At 43.2% G+C, this 21,047-nt stretch overlaps 1 protein-coding gene across 2 annotated transcripts; it reads right to left on the reverse strand.

The window, feature by feature from the left end:
- Nucleotides 1-1,060: 1,060 nt before the first annotated feature.
- Nucleotides 1,061-17,088, reverse strand: MYL6 (myosin light chain 6). 2 transcript variants are annotated; one of them, XM_060252885.1, is made up of 7 exons: nt 16,861-17,030; nt 16,539-16,566; nt 7,433-7,576; nt 6,655-6,828; nt 5,920-5,997; nt 5,109-5,148; nt 1,251-1,384 (listed from the first exon to the last, which is right to left on the reverse strand). In XM_060252885.1, the coding sequence occupies exons 1-6, from the start codon at nt 16,861-16,863 to the stop codon at nt 5,120-5,122; spliced, it is 456 nt and encodes a 151-aa protein (XP_060108868.1). In that variant the 5' UTR covers nt 16,864-17,030; the 3' UTR covers nt 1,251-1,384; nt 5,109-5,119. The 2 variants fall into 2 exon arrangements, with proteins under 2 accessions (XP_060108867.1, XP_060108868.1); XM_060252884.1 differs by lacking the exon at nt 5,109-5,148 and having other exon boundaries at nt 1,061-1,384; nt 16,861-17,088.
- Between the last annotated feature and the right edge of the window lie 3,959 nt (nt 17,089-21,047).

Below are 21,047 nucleotides of genomic sequence, written 5' to 3' on the forward strand. Positions count from 1 at the left end.
TGCAGGTACCATGGCACCCACCAATTTATATCCCGCCCTACCCCACCACCCGCCCTGAGCCCGCCTCGGTGGGGTAAGGCGGGATATAAATCGAATTAAATAAATAAAATAAATAAATAAATTTTTTGTGCCTACCAAATGTTTGTGAGAAGTGGGCGGGGTCAGGTAGGGCTTTTGTCCAGTAAGGCTTCTGATTGGCCTTGCAGATACTTTTAGAATTTTGCTTTGCATTATAGTGGGAGCTGCTACCAAAGATCTGCATTGTGTGACTGAAGTTCAGCTGTGGCAGTCTGTAGCAGCCATGTTATCACTGCACCCACCATGCCACGTCAGAATTCCAGAAATGCCCACAGGCTCAAAAAGGTTGGAGGACCACTGGATTGCAGCTTTCTTCTTAGCATACGGAGGCATTGGTGAAAGTCACCCCATCCCCCCAAACCGAAGAGTCATTTAGTTGGCATCTCCAAAAAAGGGTCCAGGCAAATAGGTGTGAAAAACCTCAGCTTGAGACCCTGGAGAGCCGCTGCCAGTCTGAGAAGACAATACTGACTTTGATGGACCTAGGGTCTGATTCAGTAGAAGGCAGCTTCATATGTTCATATGTAGTTGTTGAAAACAGATGGTAGGATCCATATTTATTTCTCACCAACAGGGAGTACAGCTTCAGATTTGACAGCCTTTCAGGATGTTGGTTTTCTACCGCACATGACCCATAATTATGCTTTGACCTGACTAAGGGAACAGTCTTAAGAAATGAAGAGTGAGAGAGCGGGAAAAGGTAGCAGGATCCCATCCTAAAGTAGTTAACCAGCTTGATGTTCAACCTTATTGGACAGATGATGCCAGTCTTTAAGATGAAAATCTGTAGGAATTTTTATAAATCACACAAGTGGAATTTTTGTACAGAGAACTATGGGAGCCTATTCTACAGTGATTTCCATTGCCTCAGGGAGTCCCCCCCTCTAAGCAGCTGAATTCCCCTTGAAAAGTAGTTTTATGCTCCCAAGAAAATTCTGCTTGCAACTCTGAATTTAATAAATACCAAACAATACTAGCAAGACACTTTAGGAATAGTTTATTAAAGCAATTGAGAGGGAGAAATTGCTGAACATTTCTGGAAAGAAACAGTACTGCAAGACAAGCCAGGCGGCCACTAGGTCACTTCTCTGCACTTCTACAAAGACTGTGGAGCACCTTCTTCAGAGAATGTTTCTGCCTCCCCCATGCCCCTAGGAGCAAAACCAAAAGGCTGGAGAAGGAATCAAAAGTATTTTCAACACACAGCTTGAAAAGGCACAAAAATGTTTAAGGATAGACTGGAGGAGAATGTTCATAGGAGAAGCCAGTGATGGTCTTCAGCCGCTCAGAACCATCCGCACCAACTCTGTGGAGAAAGATGACAGATCAGAAAGCTGCAGGCAAAAACCCCAGAGCACTCTGGCTTGGCTAATCCTAGTGAGGGGAGCCTACCAGAACATGGGAAGGAAGTCAACACTTGCAGGAGCTTAGAAGCCTGAGGAAGGATGTCTTCCTACCAATTAGTATGGTTAAAATAATTTTTCCAGAGGCAGTGGCCCTGTAACACTCTTTGCAATTGTACATCGTATTATGGACAGGCATTTCAAATAAATAGCGGAAAATACATTTTTACTCTTGCCTGCTGGCCTGCAGATGATGCAGTACAGTGATCAAGGGGCATACACTTAAATCAAGTCCTGCATGTATATTTTGGAAGGCTTCTTTTAATGACTTCTATATATTTAAAAAAAACAACACCAAACATTAACATTCCCCTCTCCCTGCAATGGTGTTCTGATTTTTAAAAAGTCCCCTCCCAAGAGAGCCAGTATCACAGTTCACAGCACATAACCTTCCCCTGCACCAACGTACCACAGAGTTCTATCTATAACCCAATCCCAACACCATCCCACAGTCAATTAAAAGAACCCTTTCTTCTGAACACAAGCAGTTAAAACCAGAGAGACAAACAAAAAGGCAACACAGGCAAAAGGAATTAAGGCTGTTTCTACAACTAATTTGCCAGGCATTAGAATTCTGGAGTCAATCCTACGAAGACGCTCTGATTTCTGCAGAGAGGAAAGTAGTTGTAGAGATGCTCAGCTACAGCAGAGAAGGGACTAGGCTTTCTGACTAAGCCTCCCTCTCTAGAAAAGAGGGAAGGGAACAAAAGAAAGAGGCAGGCAGCAGCCACAGCACAGGTCCCTAAAGAAAGACTGTCCAATTAACCTTCAGTCCAGGAGGAAGTGTAGTCAGCTGAGGGCAGGAGGGGCAGCTCACAGCCCCCGTTTCCCCACCGCGATTCTCTCCCAATTAAGCTCTATCAATATTATTTGTGGCATGTCACAGAACCCAAGACTCAACTCTCACAGCCACCCTGGTGGACACCTGCTCCGCGAGTTCTGTGTGGACGCAGCATCCTGCAAGACATCTAGACTTCACATTCAAAAGACCAACAAGATACTAGACTTTAAGCAGAGGAGTGGTGGCAGTGGTGGTGGCAAGGAGTGCAAGGAGTGGTGGCAGCGGGAAATCTGTTTCTTCTCCCTCTTGCTTTTTCCTCTTTGTGTCCCCCTGACAGCATCTGTAGCTCTTTTTCTATCTCATCCAATTTTTCTGTTTCACCCTCTGGCAGCATCTGCCCCTCTGCCACCTCCAGCTTTCCCATTCTATCATTTTTGTTCCGCCTCTTCCTCTTTACCTTCCTCGGTCTGTCTCTCTGTTCCCATCCCCACACCAACCAAGGCTTGGAATCTGACTGCAGGCTGCCACTGAGATCTTACAGCGTAGCCTTACAAGATCTCAGTTGCACACTTCTTAAAGAAACAGGTATTGATTCTTTGAATTGGGGTTTTCTAACACTCAATGTATTTCCCCCCCTCATTTAGGGCTTTCCCCAGGCTTGTAGAAAAATCTCCCTAGTCTGTCCCTGGATTCATTCTGGGGAATTTGTCATCCTCACTATAGGCTGGTTGAGAATTAGAAACCATGTTGCAAATGAGAAGGGGTAGAAGAAGAAGACAAAGAAGATATTGGATTTCTATCCCGCCCTCCACTCCGAAGAGTCTCAGAGCGGCTCACAATCTCCTTTACCTTCCTCCCCCACAACAGACACCCTGTGAGGTGGGTGGGGCTGGAGAGGGCTCTCACAGCAGCTGCCCTTTCAAGGACAACCTCTGCCAGAGCTATGGCTGACCCAAGGCCATGCTAGCAAGTAGAGGAAGGCTGTATATAGCAGGAGACTCAGGAAGAAATAGAGCAGGGCCATCTTGTCTGGCAGACTCTACCTATAGGAGTGCACTTAAGATTTGTCTTTGGTGAATTTTAGCACTTCAAAAGAGTTCTTTATTTAAGGAGTTTTAATCTTTAGGGCTTCCTCTCTTCATGGTTTTGCTTTTTTTTAAAGTAGGATTTTGGTTTCAAAGTTGTTTTGTAAGTGTGGTTTACAAAACGAATCCTGTACATGACTTTTGCAGTAGAAGTGACAAGTTTTAGAAAAAGCCTTCATTCAGTTTAATAGTTCCATTGCCTAGAACAGGGGATTCTTAAAAACCACCTCTCTCAACAAATTTTGCTGAGAAACAGGTACATTGGATTAGTTTTGTGTGTGTTTGTGGGGTGAACAAGCACTACAAATTCAACTGGAAGCAGATGAGGTCTGGCCTAAGTTCCCCTCTGCAGTACTGATGAGCACACATAGTCCAGAAGCTATCTCAGACCCAGCCCTAGTTTCAGCCCAGCACAAACTTTGTCAGCAAACTTCAGGATGGCTCACCCCATACTCTTCTTGCACACACAGCCTATAGATCTCTACAGACAACTGTCTCTTTTTCTCACACCCACAGATTCTGGCTGTACCCAGAAGCAGCTACAGTTATTCCCATGATCCCAGTAGCTGGATGGAGTCAGGAGAGACTGCTGCTATTTGCATAGGCCAGCATCTGGTATACAGGTGTTATTAATGCCCAACTCCAGAGACTGATAACTTTGAGCAGCTGCTAAGGTCCACACCCCAGCAGGATGGCTACTGCCAGCCACCTGAGTCCTGTAGACCACCTGCTCTTCTGGGCAAGAGAGCAAGCAATGACCAAGCAAGGAGAAAGAATATTAGCAGCTTCCGCTTCTAAGCAGCAGCAGCAGCAGACTGGGCCCAGGGCTCCAAATAACGTTGGTTATTGTGAATAGGTCTTTTATGAAATGAGGAAGGTGGTGGCATGAGTGTTCCCTCTCTGTTGCAGGGGCCGCTCAAGAGTGACACAGATGCAGTTTCTTGGCTCTGACCCCTGCTAAGACCTGATCTCAATGTCACACTTAGAAAACACCAGGTGCTGTTTTCGCATGATGAACTTTGTTGGTAAAAATTAACACATGGATATGGCATGTTGATCTGTTAGCATGCTACCACAAGAATTCTTTAACCTGACACGTATCATTTTAAACCTGTACTATTTTGCAGCATGCCCTAGGGTCACAGGCAACATGTATCCACTAGAGCATTTAGCCCAATCCCAAAACTCTGAAAAAATACCGACCCTCTAGCTTCAGTGTTTCTATGGCTCTCTTAAGTACCAGCACAGCCATATTTCTTTAAAAGTTAATTATTGGTTGGATGTGAAAGCTCTTTGGAGTGCTAAGAGGGGAAAATCCCTTTGCAATGTAAATCCACAATGCAATCATCATTTGCATCCATCAGCACACGACAAGGATTCATGTCATCTACACAAGCCAGTATTGTGGCAAGTGTCACATTCAGACCAGGCCTCTGATGTGCTAAGATGAAGCTGCCTCCCCCCATGCTGCCGCTGCTGACATCCCTGCCCTGGGCACTGCAAGGTTACACAGGCACAGTCTTGCTTTAACCAGTCAGAGCTGCCTCATCCCCCCAGCCACCCTTGCTTGGATTACTGAGAGAGTCAGCTACATGCAGAGACATGCTTGAAGATTGGGGGGAAACAAAGGAAGATACTGAACAACAAGAACAAAAAAAGGATGGAGGGGGGAAAAATGAGTGCAAACCAAAGTCTTCCTTTTTATGTTAAAAAAAAAAGGAGGCTGTTAAAAAATACAAGGTAGGTTTGGAGGAGGCGTACCCCGTTCGAATTCACCCTGACAAGATGTGTCTCACAAATGCTGTAGAAAGGAAGAAACATCAAAATTGATCAAGCAGATGAACAAACAAAACCAGACACATGGAACATCACTGACACCACCCCACTTGAGGCAGACAGAACATAATTTCTAGCTCATGCCATTGCACTGCTAGGATGTCTTGTGATCTTTGTACCAGGTATCTTCGTGGCATCCCAGAGACAGACAACATACACCACAATGTTCATGTATTTGTTTACATGGAACCTTTGGCTCAGTAACATTCAAAGTAGCTTGACCCCAACAACAGGGCATTAACTCCAATGACAGAGTAACGTTGGCGCTAAGCTTTCTTCTGATCCGTGAGCTCTCATTACACACAGCACTATGGAATGCAAGTACTAGCCCATGTGACTATTCCCAAGCTACAACACTGATGCTATTTACATGTTTGAGAGGAGCCACAAGACAAGGTGCAAGAGAAGAATCAGGGACACATAGGAGTACCTGAACATCAGCTCCTTTCCTCCATAAGCCCAGCCCAGCAATGTTCTCAAATGCCAGTGAGAATATGCAATACACTAGGACTTTAAACAGATCCACGTGCTGCCCGTGGGGAAAGAAAGATGGCCCCATGCAGTATCTAATGGCACCTCATGAGCCCACCTATCTACTCCACTACCAGATTTATTCCCCCTCTGCGCAGAGATACATGTTTTCTCCCAAATAAGAGGCAGACCCCACAAGTCCATGGGAGATACTAAATACTGAATGAACATCAGAGAATATGGTCTGACCACCTCCATCCCTTACCTTCATAGTTAATGCACCCATTGCTGTCTTCATGGCCAGCTACCAGCATTTCCACTTCTTCCTCAGTCATTTTCTCCCCTGTAGGAAACAGGCTGATTTAATGAGGCTTAACATAATGGGGGGGGGGGATAGAGAGAATCTAGGTCACATACTTTTTCCAAGGTATCTTGCACTAAAACAATGTGTGCACAGTGTGGCGAGAGAGACAGAAAGAAAGAAGGGAAAAGACTCAATTTAAGCAAAGGTTTTTCAAACCAACCCTCCCTTCTACAGAATCTGGGAGGAGAGTAGATTTTGCCACTCTAGAAAACTTAAAACACACATGGGCTCTCCAAATTCAACCCAGTGTTGGAGCAGTGGCAGGCCCACCAGAAATTGTCTCAAAATTGGGATTAGATAAAGACGCTCAGGACTACTGAAGAAGCTAACCACTTTATGCACCCATTTGGTAGACCCCATTCAAGGAACCAACTGGCTTAAGCTGCTACAGCAACTGGTGCTCTCAGACCACATCACGCTGTACCCAAAACAGGAAAATATTCCAAATCCTGGGAAGTGCATGAGATACAGTAAGTGAAGAGGTTGGATTCTGGGTTCTTCCGCTATAAGAAGAGAGATCATTCCCTCCATTTTTAATCACAAGAAGCTTTTAAAAGCAGTTGGGGTAGTAACAAAGGCCAGGGAGAATTTGTTGACAGATGTATTAAAGATCAAAAAACTATAATCCAGCCATACCCAGAGTGACAAGAACATGGCGTATTTCTGCTCCCATGACCGTGCCATTTCCCTCTTTGTCGAAGACCCTCAGCCCCTCTACATAATCCTCAAAGCAGCCTTGATCCTTGTTCTTTGCAATGGTTTGCATCATGGGCAGGAACTGTTCGAAGCTTAGAGTTTTCACGTTCATCTCTAAAGAAAGCACAAAGGGGAGAGAAGGTGTTACAAACCATCAGTTGCATTTTGGGTGCCAGGAATTCTCTTGTATGATATCATCTATTCTAGACTCCTGAAATGGCTAAGTCTCAAGTTAAACCCAGGAACAAAGTAAACATTCTGCATCAAGGTAATCTGCAGAAAAGCAGAGTACTGTAGGCTCTTCAGATTCATATATTTGCTTACAGTATGCTGTTCTGTTAGAAGTGGGAAAGAGCAGAGGATGACACTGCATGACCCATTGATCAAACACAAATCAGGCTTTGGAGATTGCTTTTGGAGATTGCACTGATCGCACACTTTCTAGACTAAAGGCTAGAAGTTTTTCTTCAAGAACCAAATGCTGAGTTTTTCAGATTGCTGACTTCCATACCCAAGATTCCAAAGCTACAAACTACAAACAGCCTGCATTAGAGCCACTGCTTTGACTGATACACATTCTATTTGCAGAGAAGCTCTCCTTAGATTACAGATTTTAGCATACAGGAAACCCACATCCTTACCCTCCCTTTAAAAAAGACAACCCTACAGACACATGTACACAGGGCCACAGAACTGCTGCAGTACAAGAGCCACTCACCATCACTCTTGGGGTTCCCCAGAACTTTCATGACTTCTGCATTGGTGGGATTCTGGCCCAAGGCCCTCATCACATCCCCACATTGGCTGTACAGGATCTTGCCCTCTCCTGTTCTGTCAAAGAGTTGGAAAGCTTCCTTGAACTCTGCGGAGAGTCACAGTAAGACAAGAGAGTTAAGACCTAAAAGCAACACAGAGCTCAACAACAACTCCCATTCCATTCACACACATGACAAACAGGGCCTTAAGATTGGTGGCTTTTCCCACTCTCCAGAGCAAGGATGAACTGACTTCAGTATCATACAATACTATTGGTTTTTAAATAGGTACCTGAATCCCTGTGGTTTTGCTAATATTTTTTATGTTTGCAACGCAAACCCATGAACTCAGACTTTCTTACCATCTACAGCATCCTCATTAAATGACTGTGACTTTACAGCTCCTACAGGAGAACAGAGCCGTACAGGATCTGACCAAGGCCCACCAAGCCCAGTACTCGCTGGAAGAACCCCTGCTGCCAGTGGGTGCTGCATGGCCCACCAGGTGACGGACCATGGTTGACTTCAGCCTGCGCCTACTTTAGAGACAGGGTCGAATGACAAAGTGCCCAACAGACCACAGAAGAAACAATGGACCTGCTGGAGTAACTGGGTGCTGTTTACTCTGCAGCCACTTTCCCCAGTAAACCTCATCCTACCGGGGCAGCAGGGGGCTGAATGGGTTGCCTGCCCCACAGCATCAGTAAACTGGCCTTATGTAACATTGTTTTCCCCACTACTTATCTTAGGCTCATGCATGACCCTTGACTAATTAAATGTGGGATTTCCCTAGTTCCCTCTAACCTGGCAGTATTCTGTGTTCCAGGAACAGGTGTGTGAAGTTTCTGAACACAATCTAAATAAATCTATTGGTCCAAGAGTCAGTGGAAACAGCTCTCTGGTATTTGCCTCTCCACAAATATACTTTATGTTATTGGTGGTTTTGCTACTTTGGGCCCTTAAACTATATTGCAAGCTCATGCATTTATACCAGACATCACCCCACACTTTGTTTTTGCTCCAATTCCAGGCCCCAGGAGGAGTGGCACCAAGCAGACGGCCTTTTCAGTAAGAATTGGGAGGCTCATATAATTTCCCCCTGAAGGATGACAGTGGCCAAAGAGCACAACTTGGATCTAGAGAGAGACTGGTTTTTGCCAATGGCATTGATCAAGTCACTCAATGCCTGCAGTTCCCTCATCTGGCAAGAAGAAAACAAGAGTACTCCCAAAGCAATGCAACCTTTTATACAATATATGCCAACAGTAGGCAATAAACTTTGAAAATGTGTACACCAACAGGAATCAAGCTACCCATTCACCCCTTAAGTTTAAATCATGCTTCCTCAAAATATGCCTCAGGCATTTCTTTTAAAGGAAGGTATAGGGAGTTCAGAGAGATGGAAGGAATGACTTGGAAGAGTTACAGAAAGAAAGAGCCTGGAAGAATTACTGAGCACCAGGAGGCAATATGATAGATTACAAAAATCACACAACCTAGCAGCAGTTTTGAGAATATTTCTTTGAGCCGCTAACCTCATGCAAGTTTTTTAAAATGAGAGACCACCCCGCACCACCTCTGGTGGTACAGGAAAAAAAAAGATTTGTTAAAAAGTGGGAAGGAAGTTTGAGAGGATTCAAGCCCTTTGTACTCAAAAGCTGCCTCCTTCACCAACCCCCTCCCCCCAATCATAGATAACTAACCAGCCTGTTATCAGATATCAAGAGATACAATATAACTGACAAGGACATAGTTTTGTTTCCTCTCCAAGCAGGATTCAGTTACTCCCGTTCAGGAAACCAGATCCTTAAAAGTAACCATATCAGCCTGATTGGAGGGGAGGGGGGTTATCTTGACAATACCTTAAAAACAAACCCCACCCCCCAAATTTCTACCAACTTCATCCTATGTGGCTACACTATTCAAAATTATTTTCGAAAGGATGTGGGAGATAAAAGACCTTTATACACGTTGGTGGTGGTTTTGTGCAAAGTTAAAGAAATACCGAAGTATAATCATATCACAAGTTGAAAAAGTCAATGGATATTTAATCCCTCTGGATCCATTCACATTGTTATTAGATCATCTAGATATGAACTCCATGCCACATCTGAGAAGGACAAATGAAAGAGCAAATGTGATATGAGACAAATAGCAAAAAAACCAAGATGCTGTCACAAACACAATAGCTACCAACGTTACAAGCAAGATTGAAAGCTAGTGTTCCAAAAATTGATATCCTAATACTGCATTAAATTGCTGTTATAAAAACATTCATATACATATAGAATTGCATAAAGAAAGCTATCAGCTCTACAAATATACTTCAACAATGTCCATATACGTAATTAAAGATGTCCCTGTATATAATAAAGCTCTTTTAAGTAATGAAATATATAAATCCTGTTCAAAGGTGATTCTGCTAACAAGCCAATGTGATTACTGAATCCAAGTTTCTTTCAAAGAGGGAACTAACCATAGCTTCAGATTCCGTGGCTTCCCCCCAAAATCTTCAATTTAAAAGTCTTGGCCAACAAACCTGTCGGCCTACCTGTCCATTTCCCCACTGCTTTATCCAAGACAGGACCAGAGCTGCTGTGAAAATATACAATCAATCCCTCTCTTGTATTATATACAAGTTTCAAACCCTATTCACAGCATATTCACAAGTGCTGAAGCAGAGAATCTCACAGAGACATCAGCTACAAGAAAGCTTATCAGTTTCAAAGGCGGTAGCCTGCAACACTACCCTGAGTTTAAATAAAGCTAATTGGTACCACCTGTACAAATACTTACAAGTGCCACTGTATACTACAGAGATGCAAACCTTATCATAATAACCAACTACTTTTTAAAAAAACAACAGGAAACAGGATAAGTCCAAGGAGGAATTAAGCCCATAGGGAATGACAGTGTTCAATTTATGCATCCACCCAGCTTCCTCTCTCAACAGTTTTTTGAATATCATCATAATAATCCCTCCTTTCACACTTATACAAAATACAGTATTTAAAACTGTCCACTGAATGTTTTTTCTCTAGATAATGGGGAACCAGGGGAGCCTCTTAACAGCACTACAAATGCATCTCTGATGTTCCATAATTCTGGTACGCACAGTCCTAGTTATATTTCCAATGTACGTAAGCTAGCATTCACATAAAATGGCATATGTTACAAATTTTGTGGCACATATGGTAAAACTATTCAAATAGATGATCAGCCCTCCCTGAGGTAGCACAAACTTCATTATCTCAAGGACCAAAGGGCATATGGCACATCTCCCACATTGATGGTGTCCCTGTAAATCATGACTCCCACTAAACAGAGATGCCATTCTAGAATGTTCCACCATGTCTCCTTCTAAGGCCAATGCGTGGTGATACGTCACAGACTGGTACACCACTGACCAGATGCCAGTGTTTCAACAGTATTTTCTGTATAGTGTTTGATAATGGAATGTAATTTAAACCCCATGTGATGCATCTCTCGTTAGTTGTATTGTTTTGGAACAACTCTCTTCTATCCTTGACCATGGCTCTAGTTAAAGCCTTAGCTATAACTTCCCTGGGATACCCCCTAGTTCTAAATTGCCTAGCCAATATAGCACTGCCCTTCTGGAAGTGTTCAAATTGTGTAGAATTCCTATGGATCCTGAGGAATTATCCATAAGGCAAATTGTATCTTAGATGGAATGAGTGAAATGATTGAAAATCCAAATAACAATTATGTTCAGAAGGTTTCTTATATGTACTGACACCCAAAATGTTGACAAAATTTCTATAAACAATATCAAAAAAAGTAAGGACAACCTGTCACTCTGCAAGGCAAACTTCAAATTCAGATGCAAGTCATTCATAAAACTCTGTTCTCTGATTTCAAAATAATGAACAAATCATCAATAAACCTGTACATCAATTTCTTCAAAAAAGGAATTCACTCTGGGGTAAAATATGTGAATATCCTCAAATTCCACCATGAATAAATTAGCCACTGATGGGGAAAAGCTACTGTCCATGGCCACTTTCCTCATCTGGAAATATAACATCCTCAAACTGAAAATAATTTTTCTCCAGAATAATATCGCATAACTTGAGCAAGAAAGATTTAGGGGGATGTAGCTCACTATAGGAATTAAAAGCCTGCTCAGCCACCCATCTAGCATCTTCATGTGGAATGTTAGTACATAAGCATGCTACATGCATGCTAACCAAAACAAATTCTTCTGGAATACTGAGACCCTCCCACAGTTTCTAAAAAATGCCTGGTGTCCCTAATGCAAAATCTAATTTGGGACACCTGCAGCTTTAAACACCAACATGTTTAGAAAGATTTAGAAGTATTTTGGGGGGTGGGGAAGGTTTAGAAAGATTTAGAAGTATTTCTGGGAGTGGGGAAGGCTATGGAGTTTGAAGCTATGTTTAGTTTCCTCTTTGAAAGAAACTTGGATTCAGTAATTACATTGGCTTGTTAGCAGAATTATAATTGAACAGGAGAATCAGCTTTTGAACAAGAGAATCACCTTTGAACATGATTTATATATTTTGTTACTTAAAATAACATTATATACATGGACATCTTTAATTGTGTATATGGACATGTTGAAGTATATTTGTAGACAGCTTTCTTGATGCTATTCTATATGTATATGAATATTCTGATAACAGCAATTTGATGCAATATTAGGATATCAATTTCTGGAACATTAGCTTTCAACCTTGCTTGTAACATTGGTAGCTATTGTGTTTGCAACAGCGTCTTACTTTTTTTGCTATACATCTGAGAATTGTTGACAGCAGCATAGAGCCTAAGATGGAAATGGAAACAAATATGGCCTATTAAATAACTCTGGTGTGAGATCCTTCTACTAGACAAAACACCACCGCAATTAAAAACAGTGAACAGCCCTATTGTCAACTCTTTCTTGTCATAACTGAGTGTCCACCTCTCTCCATACATGCCTCAGAGAGTCATGCACGTGTCTGATCAACATCTATTGGTTGTCTTTCCCCCCCACAAGAGACATTTGCCTAGTCTAGAACAGGACCAAGGTTTTTCTGTCCTGGCCCCAGCCTGGTGGAATAAGCTTGCTGTCCTGAGATCAGGGCCCTGTGGGACTTATTACCATTCCAGAGGGCCTGTAAAATGGAGCTGTTCTGCCACGCCTTTGGATGATACGGCAAGCACCCAATAAGGTTGGCCTCCCTTGCTGAAGCCCTCCATCTTCATGTTGCCCAGAATAAGGGATCTAGTGGCACCAGGTTTCAGAGACTGTAAACTTAAACTGCTATTATTTTAACTGTTTTTAAACAGATCCAGGTGAGCAGCCATGCTGGCCTGAAGCAACAGAATCAAGCTGAAGTCCAGTGGTACCTTTAAGACCAACAAAGTTTTATTCAAAAATGTAACCTTTCATGTGCTAAAAAGCACACTTCATCAGACAATAGTACAGAATGGAATTAGCAGTTCTACATATATAGACAGTGAGCAATGAATTAGTATACAAAATAGTGACAATGTTTTTTAACAGACTGAAAGAATAACAAGTTCAAGTCTGGTAATCGTTGGTCTGTATTCAACTTTGTTGTCCCCCGCCCCCCCCCCAGTCGAATCCAGACCAATGATTACCAGACCCAAACTTGCTATTATTTTAATTTGCCATGGTGTATGACAGGTGACTGCAAAAGTCAGTATAGCAATCACCCGGTTTCCTGTATAAGCTGGTCTCAGTTTCATTTGTGCAACACTACCATGATAACCCGCCTTGAGATATACTGGGATGAATAAATTATTAACTATTTAGAAAATGTCCCTTTAAGATCAAGAAGGAAATGGCAATTATTCAGAAAACGTTGTTTTAAGATCAATCATTAAAATGTCTGACATACAGCAATGCCAGGCATATGGTCATTACCACTAAGAGACTGTCTAAGATTATCGCCTTCACAGATTCCAAAGATGCCTTTATCCAGCTGGGCAGCTCCCCATCAGCTAATTGCTCTGGACAGTCAACTCAAGATACTTGTGCATTAATTACCCACCAAGCCTCCCACCTAGTAGAAAGGGTCATCCCTGCCTTCTAAAAATGTTCGGGGCAGAAGCTCTACCAAGGTCACCCTTTTAGACAATTATGGTAACGCTTGAACTAACAGCAGGACCTCATTTGTCCCATGGAATGTTATTTCAAGGAGTAGTCTCTTCCACCTCAATCTTTTCCACCTCAATCCTTTTCTGTAGCAAAGGCTGGAATTAACCTCAACTCATTTTGCATTAGACAACTTCTATATTGGAAGTCTGGGGCAGGGGTGCACGTCAGGATGTTCTGACTAGAGAGGGAATGCCTCATCTGCTCACACAAAACGTTTTAGCTAAGTCTGACCTAGCAATGCACAGTGGCTGAACTAGATTAGGGGACAAGGAGGACCAAGGGAGTCCCACTATCAAGAACCCCACCAGATCATCTACAACTAAAGCACCATATCCCTTAGGTTCTGCAGCAAGATTTTATAGTGGAAGAGTTAATGTCGTACTGTGCAATATACTTGGTGTTTTATTTAACACATACTCAGAGAGCATGAGAGAAGGCGGATAAGTACCACTTTCTTTCATAGCAATTTCAACCTGTTCTTCTGGGTGCTTGTTTAAGAACTAATGTTCCTACTCTACTCCTGCACACATATCTTCTTACAAACAAATGAAGCGGCTGTCTATCTAACAAGTCAGCCCACCTAGCTTAGTACAGTCTGTTTGGATCTCAAGCAAAAGTGTCTCTCAGCAGATAATTCAACAAAGTTGAACTCAGGACCTAGGAGGGCATGCTATGACCCCTCTCTTCTATGTTTCCCCCTCAGGCTAGACGTTTTAGCTGGTACATTAATGCCACTAGAGTGACAACTACACACAAGCAGCTCTCCCACCAAACAATTAAACCTAACATTAAGTCATCTCTGTAATTCTGAAGTGCCCATGTGAAGACAGATCATAAATTCCTACTCTAATTTGATGTGGAGAAAAACTTTAAATGGATTTTTGTTCTACTTTAGATCCAAGACTAGGAAGTTTCTCTGAAAGACTTCAATCTCTTGGGGAAGGGGCTGTGGTTCATTGGCAGAGCTTGGTATGCAGGAGGTCCCAGGTTCAATCCCTATCACCTTTAGTTAAAGAATCTGGTAAGAAGTGAAGTGAAAAACCCTGGAGAGCAGCCACTAGTCTGAGTAGACATTGCTGTCTTTGATGGACCAAAGGTCTGAGTCAGTGACAAGCTTCAAAGTCTGGCTTTTCATAATAAGCAGGGTCAGTTCAAGGTTTTTTGTCACCCCAGTAGAAGTACATCCATCACCTCCTGGGTCTTACTGCCACAGTGTTGATCCAGAGGTTTGACTTAGCCCTGAACAGCAACAGCACTGGCTGATGCAGACAACTGGGAGCAAGCAAAGGCCCTGCAGAGCATCAGCCCACTCCTCCTCACTGAACACCCTGATAGTGAGAGCCACAGGTAGCTTACAGCACAACTCTCAGCAGTTTCACTCAGATGTAAGGCTCCCTGTATTCAACTCAAGGAGCCCCTGTGCTTGCACTGACAATATTCAGCCAAAGTCAAGCCATCCCAGGATGGGCTTTCAGATCTGTATCTTCAATAATGCCGCCCAGCTCTGAACAGGCGTCCTTTTGAGGCAATTCTGGCTCTGTTACATTATTGTGGTACTTCACATTTCCAGATTTGGGGAGAAGTGCTAATATGGCCATAACTTCTTCAGCCAACGGATGTGGAAGCTGGAAGTTTGCACTTCAAAGTTTGATAATTTTTTAAAAGTATTTTTTAAAACTGTAACCCATTTGACTGTTCACTGTGTACTTAAGTACCTGGCACAGCCCCCTGCAGTATCAAACTAACAGCAGGAAAGTCCTCTTCAAACCACTGCTAAGAACAAGCATCCACCACCCTTACAACTAATGGGAGGCTCTCCCTATTTATTTCAACGGAGATGCTGGCAATAACCAGCAGCGGAATCTGACGCTGCCTTGAAGGCGCTCTGGCTAGGAATTCCTCATTTCCGTCCCAAGGCCTGGGATCCCCGTTGGAATGCACTCCCTGCTCCAGCTCCCAACCCCGCTTCATGCCGAAATGAGATTCTTGCCCATATAAGGAAATCAAACGAGAACACGACCCGGCGTGCCCATCTTTGACGATTTTCGAAAAACAGGGCTTGCGCTTCCAAAAGGGACGCCACCGTTGCTCCCGCGGTATCCCAGCCCTCTGCTAACCGTGTTTGTCCGAACCCAGGTCCAACAGGCACTTGCGCCCGGGGGGGAAAGGCAAGCGGAGCAGCCATTTCCACCGGCCTTGCTCAACCGCACCCTGTTCGTGCCCAACGCAGACCTTGGCTTCTAAGACATGACAACACACGAGCCCACTCTGGGTGCCCCTCGGGCCCGGCTCCACACGCGCTCTCCCCCCTTCCCTTCAATCGATCATCTGGCTGAACAGAAGAGCACACAGAGCACCTGACAATGCAGGCCACAAGTTATGCTGGGTGGGTCCTTTCAGGCGGTTTCAACCAGGAAATACATCATGCATGAGCCATGCAAAGAAAGTCAAACGGCTCCAGTGCAGAAGGGTTGGGTACGGGTGCAGACGAGTTTAATGAAGGAGCTGGGGGGTGGGGAGGCGACACTCAAATCCAAATTGGCTCAAAGACCCGAAAAGCCTAATTACGCGCAACTCCCGGGACTGGGCGCCGGGAAAGAATCGATACATCAGCAAAGGAGCCACGAAACGGGTTAGAAGAGGGAAGCAATTCACAGTTTCACACACAGACTCACCATCCAGGGGCTGCAATCAAGAGTTGGGAGAGGGGGAAGAGATGAGCGGCTAGAAAAATCAGAGGAAGGAGACAGAATCGTAAATCCAACCGCCTTTAAGCGGATTTAGGACTACGAATGGTTAAGTCTTGGAATATAGGAACGATGCACTGTCCTGTTATTCGGCACTGCCGCCCGCTTCCCTTGGGCCCTGATCCATCCCAGGTTCCCAACTCCCCAAAGCGAGAGAGGGCGGAAAGAGCACCTTACCAGCGGTCTGATCTTCCGTGAAGTCGCACTATAGGCAAAAAACCAAAAAGAAGCCGGTTAACAGTGCAAAGGGAAGCCAGTCAAGGAAGCTGGCTGAGACTGAAACAGACACAAATTCACTGGAGGTCCTTGTTCCAAGGAGCAATATGCAAACCCACCTGCGCCCACCCTCCACACGCGCCCGTTCCCTCTTCCATTCAAGGTGACCCGGGATCCCGATAATAAGCCAGTCTGGCCTACTTGCTCACTGGAGCCTTAAGAACTTCAGGCAGCCCGAGCCTTCCTAGAACCCGCAACCGAAACAGACTGCAAAATCACCCACCATTATCGCCGCGCCGTGAGTTCCTCTTTGCTGCAAGCTGATGGTTCCCTCCTTCCGCCCTAAACCTGCGCTGGCTCTTTCTGCTGGCAGGCGCTGAGGTCACTACACAGATACCTAACGCCCATTGGCTGGTGCAAAATCTAAAGAGGCGGAGATAAAACGAGCTCACACGATTGACGCTAAGCTAATTGCTCCTGTATTATTCAGGAGGAAAGGAGGAGTTCCGTCTCACGGAAATTGCGCGAAGAATCTATTCGAATTCATGTTGCCTGTTCATGGGCGCTGTAATAGCAGGGCCGTTGCGTTGCATTATGGAAAATGTAGGGTTGGGATTTTAATTGTTTTAAAACCGAACTATTTGGCCTAGTTGAATGGACTCCTGTAGTTATGAGGAATCTAGGTAGAGTTGTTTGCTCCTCATTTTTCTTCGTTATTTACCGGTACTCACATGCAAGACTAGGTTTATTTCCAGGTATAGTATACCATTAAAAAGTAGTTGTCTTAAATTTGTGTGCAAGTCCAATAACCTTTCTGTGTTTAAACGTTGTGGAGGGGGGAGTCGCTTTTCTTCCAGAGTCGTCTTCCTTTTTTATTTTTTATTTTGCACATGATACAATGAACATAATATATAATACATTTTTCAGTGAGTTATGCAGATTATAAATTAATCCATATCATATCTCATCTGAACTGAATGAGGGAAGCAGTCAAAAAACAATCCATTCATAGAACATCATTATAGTCTAAACATTCAGAAGTTCCATTTTTACTGATTCTTTTTGTTTAATTCTTTTAGTTACATTTTAATTTAATAAAGGGGGACCAAACTTCAGTATGTTTATATTGTAACTGCCTAGCCCAGGGGTGTCAAATGTGTGGCCCAAGGGCCAAATCAGGCCCTCGGAGGGCTCCTACCAGGCCCATGAGCAACTTGCTGTCATCTGCTTCCTCTCTCTCTTGCTTCCTTCTGCATCACAGCTTGCTTTAACAGGCTTGCTAAATTGCACAGAAGCTACAAAGCAAAGCCTCTATTTTCTCAGTTGGCTGACCAGCACACAAAGCAATTTATGTACAAAATCTCACAATGCCCAGCCATTTCATGTTTTCTGCTGAATCTTAGGCTCAAAGCATTGGCCATGAGATTTCTGTAATGAATGTCAATAAATCAAAAGTAGGTTTGCAACTTACAAATACATACCTGAACAACACCTGAACAGCATACTCAAGATTGCTACAACACAGACATTGTCTCCAGATTTTGATGCAATAATTCAGAGCAAGAGGTGTCAGTTATCAGAAACTCTTAAACAAAATATTGCAAGACTGCTAATTTTTTAAGCATGATTTAAGCTTTTTTTTTTAAATCCTTAATTATGTTTGTCTGTGCCCTTTATAAGGTTTACATATCCACTAGCGAGCATTACATTTTATGGCACACATGGCCTGGCCCAACAAGGTCTCATTTGTGTCAGTTCTGGCCCTCATATCAAATGAGTTTGACACCCCTGGTCTAGCCCCTTCCCAAGCTGTTAGTTATATGGAGATTTTCCCCATGAGCATTGAATATGGTATTTTGCTTAACCATTTACTTATTTCAGGTGCTTTTTTGTGTGTCCACACCTGCACAAGTAATACTCTTACAACAGTGAACAAATTTGCTATTAAATAAATCATATTAGATGTTATGCCTTTGGGCATAATATTCAAAAGTGCAATTCCAGGATCCCATTGTAATTTCACATGTAAAATTTCATTCACTAGTTTTAATACCATATTCCAAAATGCCTTTATAATTAAGCATTGCTACCAGACCTGAATAAAAGAGCCCATGTGCCTTTTACATCTCCAGCACAGATATGATACTGAAGATGATATTTTCATTAATCTATCTGGTGTCAAATACCATCAGTATGTGAGTTATATAATATTCTCCCTTATGGCAACAGTCACTGAATTTTAATAACTTTATGAAGATTAATCCACTGACTTTCAGGTATATTTTCAAATCCTTTCCCCATCTTTCTTTATATATAAATATGTTAAAATCTGTTTCAGTGTATAACATAGATAGTTGCCACTAATAATCTCAGTTTATTAGAATGTAATAGGATTAATTTAAAACTGATGGGTGCCCTGGATGTATTTATTTAAGAACATGAGAAGCTATATTGGATCCGGCCAATAGCCCATCCAGTCCAACACCCTGTGTCACTCAGTGGTCAAAACCCAGGTACCATTAGGAGGTCTACCAGTGGGGACAGAACTCCAAAAGCCCTCCCACTGTTGCCCCCCCCATACACCAAGAACACAGAGCATCACTGTCCCAAACAAAGTGTTCCACCCATACCTTGTGGCTAATAGTCACTGATGGACCTCTGCTCCATATGTTTATCCAGTCCCCTCTTTAAATGGTCTATGCTTGTAGCTACCACCATTTCCTGTGGCAGTGAATTCCACATGTTAATTACTCTTTGAGTGAAGAAATACTTCCTTTCATCTGTTCTAAACCTACTGGTCATTAATTTCATTTAGTGTCCATAAATTCTTGTACTGCGAGAATTGGAGACAAATACATCTTTCTCTGCCTTCTCTATCCCATGCATACATAATTTTAAAAATCTCTATCATGTCACCTCTCAGTCATTTCTCCAAGCTAAAGAGCCCTAACCTCTTTAACCTTTCTTCATAGGGAAAGTGTTGCATCCCCTTAAACATTTTAGTTGCCCTTTTCTGCACTTTTTCCAATACTATAATATCTTTTTTGAGGTGTGGTGACCAGAACTGTACACAGTATTCCAAATGATGCCACACCATCAATTTATACCGAAGCATTATAATACTGGCTGATTTGTTTTCAGTTCCCTTCCTAATAAGCCTTAGCATAGCATTTGGCTTTTTTTTTTAAATTGCTGTTACATACTGAGTTGACATTTTCAGTGAGTTATCTACTATGACTCCCGAGATCTCTCTGCTGGTCGGTCTCCGCCAGTTCGGACCCCATTAGTTTTTATTTATAGTCGGGTCGTTTTGTAGAAAAATAGGTGCCTAACTCATTACCATATGCCCTCCAATATTTGTTTATTTGTTTGCTGGCATAATATAGGTTTCTTTTTATTCCAGATGAATTTGTCAAACATAGTTTTTATTATGATTGCGCTTCCTTTAGAAAGTAACTTTATACTTCAAACAATTCAAAGGATGTTTGACAAATGTGTTGAATCAACTGCTCTGAATTATCAGAAATAAGCATACCCAGATACCTCACTACTTTCCCAGAAACCACCAGTTATTTCGATAATACCCTGTTTAGCTTCAGTGGTGCACCAAGGGGGCAGGGGGGGCAGTCTGTCCTGGGCACAGCTTGAGGAAGGTCCTTGAAGGGGGCCCTTGCATAATGCTGCATCCAGCCAAAAGAACATCATTACTTTTATTTTAAATTGCAGTTCTGGCTACAGTCACTGGGGGCGCAAACAAGGTCACGCACCACAAAAAACTGAGGGTCCAATTTGCCTAGTTGGAGAGCCAGCCCTGTCCCTGGTAGGTGAATGGATGTATCTTTCTTCTCCCCTGAATGAATGTAAATGTATTCAAATGGATGCTGTGACGTACCAGGAGGTGCATCATGCTGATCTGAGATTAATTTTGAACTGTTAACAACATTTGATTAGCAAATGCCTTCAGACTGCTTCTGACTTCTGGCAACCCCAGCTAGGGATTTTTAAGGCAAGTGAGAAGCAGTGGTGGTTGTCATTGCCTTCCTCTGTGTAGAGTCTTCTTTGGTATTCTCCCTTCCAAGCACTGACCCTACTTAGCTTCTGAGCTGGGGGTGGGGCAGCAGCATGAGGGAAAAGGAAAGTGGAGTCAGTCTCTTTCCCCTTTTTTCCCTCCCCACTTCCCATAAACACTAGGGAAAAGGTGTTGGCACAAAACAAGTTTCTTCTTCTCCTTCTCCTCCCCTTCCCCTTTCCTTCTCATTGCTTGCAGAAGCCAAGTGAAAATGATGGTGAGATCTCTGTTCTGAACTTATATGGTGTGCTATAAAGTAGGCCAAGTCAAGAGAAAGCATGAGTGATGGTTAGCAGCCTGTGGATGCATTGACACCCTCTAGGAAATCAGGGGAAGGGTGGGGGGGGGCAAGTTCTGCCACTCTCCTGAAGTTCACGCTTCTGATTTACTGTGCAATGTAA

This window comes from Heteronotia binoei, chromosome 13 (assembly GCF_032191835.1).
Source record: "Heteronotia binoei isolate CCM8104 ecotype False Entrance Well chromosome 13, APGP_CSIRO_Hbin_v1, whole genome shotgun sequence".
Lineage (NCBI taxonomy): Eukaryota > Metazoa > Chordata > Lepidosauria > Squamata > Gekkonidae > Heteronotia > Heteronotia binoei.